This window comes from Limulus polyphemus, unplaced genomic scaffold, assembly GCF_000517525.1.
Source record: "Limulus polyphemus unplaced genomic scaffold, Limulus_polyphemus-2.1.2 Scaffold4897, whole genome shotgun sequence".
In the NCBI taxonomy this organism is placed as follows: Eukaryota; Metazoa; Arthropoda; class Merostomata; order Xiphosura; family Limulidae; genus Limulus; species Limulus polyphemus.
This window is the reverse complement of record NW_013670507.1, coordinates 33,726-36,952: the sequence shown is the minus strand read 5'-3', so window position 1 is coordinate 36,952 and position 3,227 is coordinate 33,726. Positions and strand designations below refer to the sequence as shown.

At 36.1% G+C, this 3,227-nt stretch overlaps 1 protein-coding gene across 2 annotated transcripts in view; it reads right to left on the bottom strand.

The window, feature by feature from the left end:
• Window positions 1-285: 285 nt before the first annotated feature.
• LOC106471840 (galactoside 3(4)-L-fucosyltransferase-like) overlaps window positions 286-3,227 on the bottom strand; it is a 4,892-nt gene continuing 1,950 nt past the window's right edge. For both annotated transcript variants that reach the window (XM_022400448.1, XM_022400449.1), the window contains exon 2: window positions 286-2,743. In XM_022400448.1, coding sequence (XP_022256156.1) covers window positions 1,455-2,720 — 1,266 coding nt within the window. In that variant the 5' untranslated portion in view covers window positions 2,721-2,743 and the 3' untranslated portion in view covers window positions 286-1,454. The remainder of the gene's footprint in view (window positions 2,744-3,227) is intronic.

Genomic DNA, 3,227 nt, shown 5'->3' with positions numbered 1-3,227 from the left:
TAAGACTTGTGTCGTTAAAGTTTCGTTGGAACGAAGTTACGGAAAAATCAATTAACAAACGGAGACGTAACAATATGTTGCCTAATTAGAATCACTAAGAAAGCAGAAGCGTTAATAAAACTATGAATTTAGGCGAAAAAGCGATAAGTTGAGTATCACATGTTCAGATAGGCAGAACGCGAATGATGAGTTTAATCACCACATGATCACACAGTTGGAATTCCAATAACAAGTTACCATTTTATTGATTTCTTAAAATAAATAATGAATTTCTTGTTAAATACAATCAAAAATCAAACAAACTGATGACAGATTTTTTAAATACGAATTGCAGGACAAAAGTTTGTTTTGAATTTTCGTTCTATAAACAATTCTTTCAGTGAATTTGAAACAAACAAAAGGTAGTGCAAGCTGTCGTGCGCCATCTGCTGGCAACTGTATAATACTTACAAATCCAAATAGGACGTGTTTTTGCATTTAGATATTAACACATTCTAATTAATGATATAGAAGCTAGAAAAACGTTAGGCAGACATATAACAGTACAAAACTATGACACACACACAGAAACGGATCAAATACACACACACATACACAAACACATGAGAATCTCCACACAAAATGTTTATGTTTTATCAAGCGGGTACTAATTACACACTATAAGAAGTATATACTTAGAACATGGGAGAGTTAAGTGTGTTATAAGTGTAACGGTCAAACCCCGCTATTCTTTCATGAAAGAGTAGACGAGGAGTGCTGTTGACTAGCTACCTTCCCTCTAGTCTGTTAGTTCAAAATTAAGGACTACTGGCGCAGACAGTCCTTGTGTAGTTTTACGCAAAAACTCTTAAAATAAACAAACTAAAAGCACGAGATGTTGAGGCCATTAAACTGAATTATCCGAATCTATGTCGTCATTCGGTAATCTGTAGTGATAAATTTTATCAGTTTATCATCTTATTTTGTACAGAAACGTTGTTACTTTAGTATATTAATATATAAGATTGTAAAGACAGTATTTAAACAATTACTTTTTCAAAACACTGTTTCATTGTTTGTTGTTAAGCGTAAAGCTACACAATGGACTATCTGTGCGGTAATCACTACATGTATCGAAACCTGTTGTTTAACGTTGTAAGCCTTCAGACTTCTGGGCCACTACGGGAGCTTTCCTAAACAACTTTTAATGGTGTACAACAAATAAATGGTATTGTAATAATAACAAACCTATCAGTGATATTAAGTTTTTAATAGAACATTCATTAAACATTCAAGCCTTTGGTTACATCATGCTTAAACAATTATTATATTCTTAAACAATGAAGGCCATTTGAACTTATGATTCCAACAATATTATTTTCTTCTTTAAAAAAAAAGACTTGAGGAATAAAATCAAAATATTATTGTTGTGAAAAGGTACAATACTAACAATATGCAACTAGTATCTATAACCGTTAATTAACATTTTTGGAAATGGACCACTGTGGTCTGAAACAGTCTAATTTAGCACTCCAGAAGTTCTCAAGTCTATCGTACACTTTGGTTTCGTTGTTTCTACGACTATTTAATGCTTCACACAGTCGGCAGATGTGTGAAGTGTATGATCCGAAATATCCGTGTTCGTTAACCACCTTGTAGTTCTCCTTCCACCGGAAAAAAGTGTTGTATATGTCGTCACTTCCGTTCACACGAATTAGATATTCAGCTAACGAAAACGGAGATTCGAAGTCATCCACGTGTATAAATGAGTGTGGTGGACATACCTCCTCATAGTCATCGCGAGGGGCACCCATGACCACAGGAACTATTTCTTTTTGAAATGCGTTCCACCAAAGCTTTTCAGTAATATATTCCCGGCAGTTGCTGTTCTCAAATGCCAAATAAAACTTGTACTCTCGAAGCAGGGCACAGTCCATTCGAAAGTGACCTGGACAAACAGCTTTGCCACATTTCCCAAACGTGTCGAGAGGAATATGTTTCTTCAGCTCCCGTAAATACTGCAACCTCTTATTGCTACCGCCACAGTTACTTATCAAAATGGCGGCAAACTTGGTCTTATCAGCTGCAAAGTTACGATTTCTGAATCCTTCTTGGGCAATCTGTTGCTCGTCGAGTGACATCAGCACAGTTCTTCCATAAGGGACGTACACATCCGAATCACGTCTATATGTCATACTCCAGTTAAAGACCCCATTGTAATCACTCATCTGATATTGGTTGGTCACAAGAAATGTGTTTAACGGCGATTCGTCAGTAAAAAACACCCACCGTTGAAGAGGTGGGTGCATTCGAGGCCGCAACGGTAGCTTATGTGGGCCTGCTATTCGGTGAAGATGAAATACTACAGCATCGCTTTCCAACAAACCCCTTTCGTTGTCAGTTTCTATATAGCAGTTCCTGACTGAACATAAAGCAAAGGGGTCAAGTTCGTCTGACCCATAACTACGAAGGAACCGTTTAAGCATTCGCTTGCTTTCTTTCCAAAATAAGATGCTGTAATTACGTCTTGTCTGAATGTCCGAGTTTGGCTCACGTTTCTCGTGAAAATTGCTACGAATTTGTAAACTTTCACTAAATCTATCCTGTAATTTAATATCGTTCGAATTCTTGTGTTTCTTCCATACGTATGTTAAGACTATGTGATACAAGAGGAGACACGTGACAAAACATAAGATGTGGTGAAACAGGATACTTCGGGATGCTCGAAGCCATCGGGCCATTAGGCCTACTCTGATGTTAGAGGCTATAAAACAAAACATCATATAGATGGATATAAAGTTGAGAGAGAGAGATTATTTTATCATTTAATTACTTTGATAATAAGTTCTGATAAAGTTTAAAAAAGTTCAGTACAAGTAATTTGAACACCTATAACTCTTCCACTGTCATGTTTATAGGAAAACAATTCTTTACTTCCACGTTTTAATATTTCACTACTTGTCTAAAACTGATAAACTTTGGGAATTCAGAAGGGAAATGAATGCCGTTTCTTCATGATGGTACAAAAATTCCAAACTCACATACACTAAAGGGAGGGACATAAATATGTCCATGGCAGTGAAAGTTAATGTCTACTCATTTACCACGATTAAAAAAGTAGTTATTAAAAACTTTCAGCATATATTCATTTACTAAAACTAAATTGTAATATTACTGTTGCGTCAGCGAGGTCACGTGACTCGTTCTCTCGAACCTTCGGGAATTGTCGGGAGATTACTAGATATAGA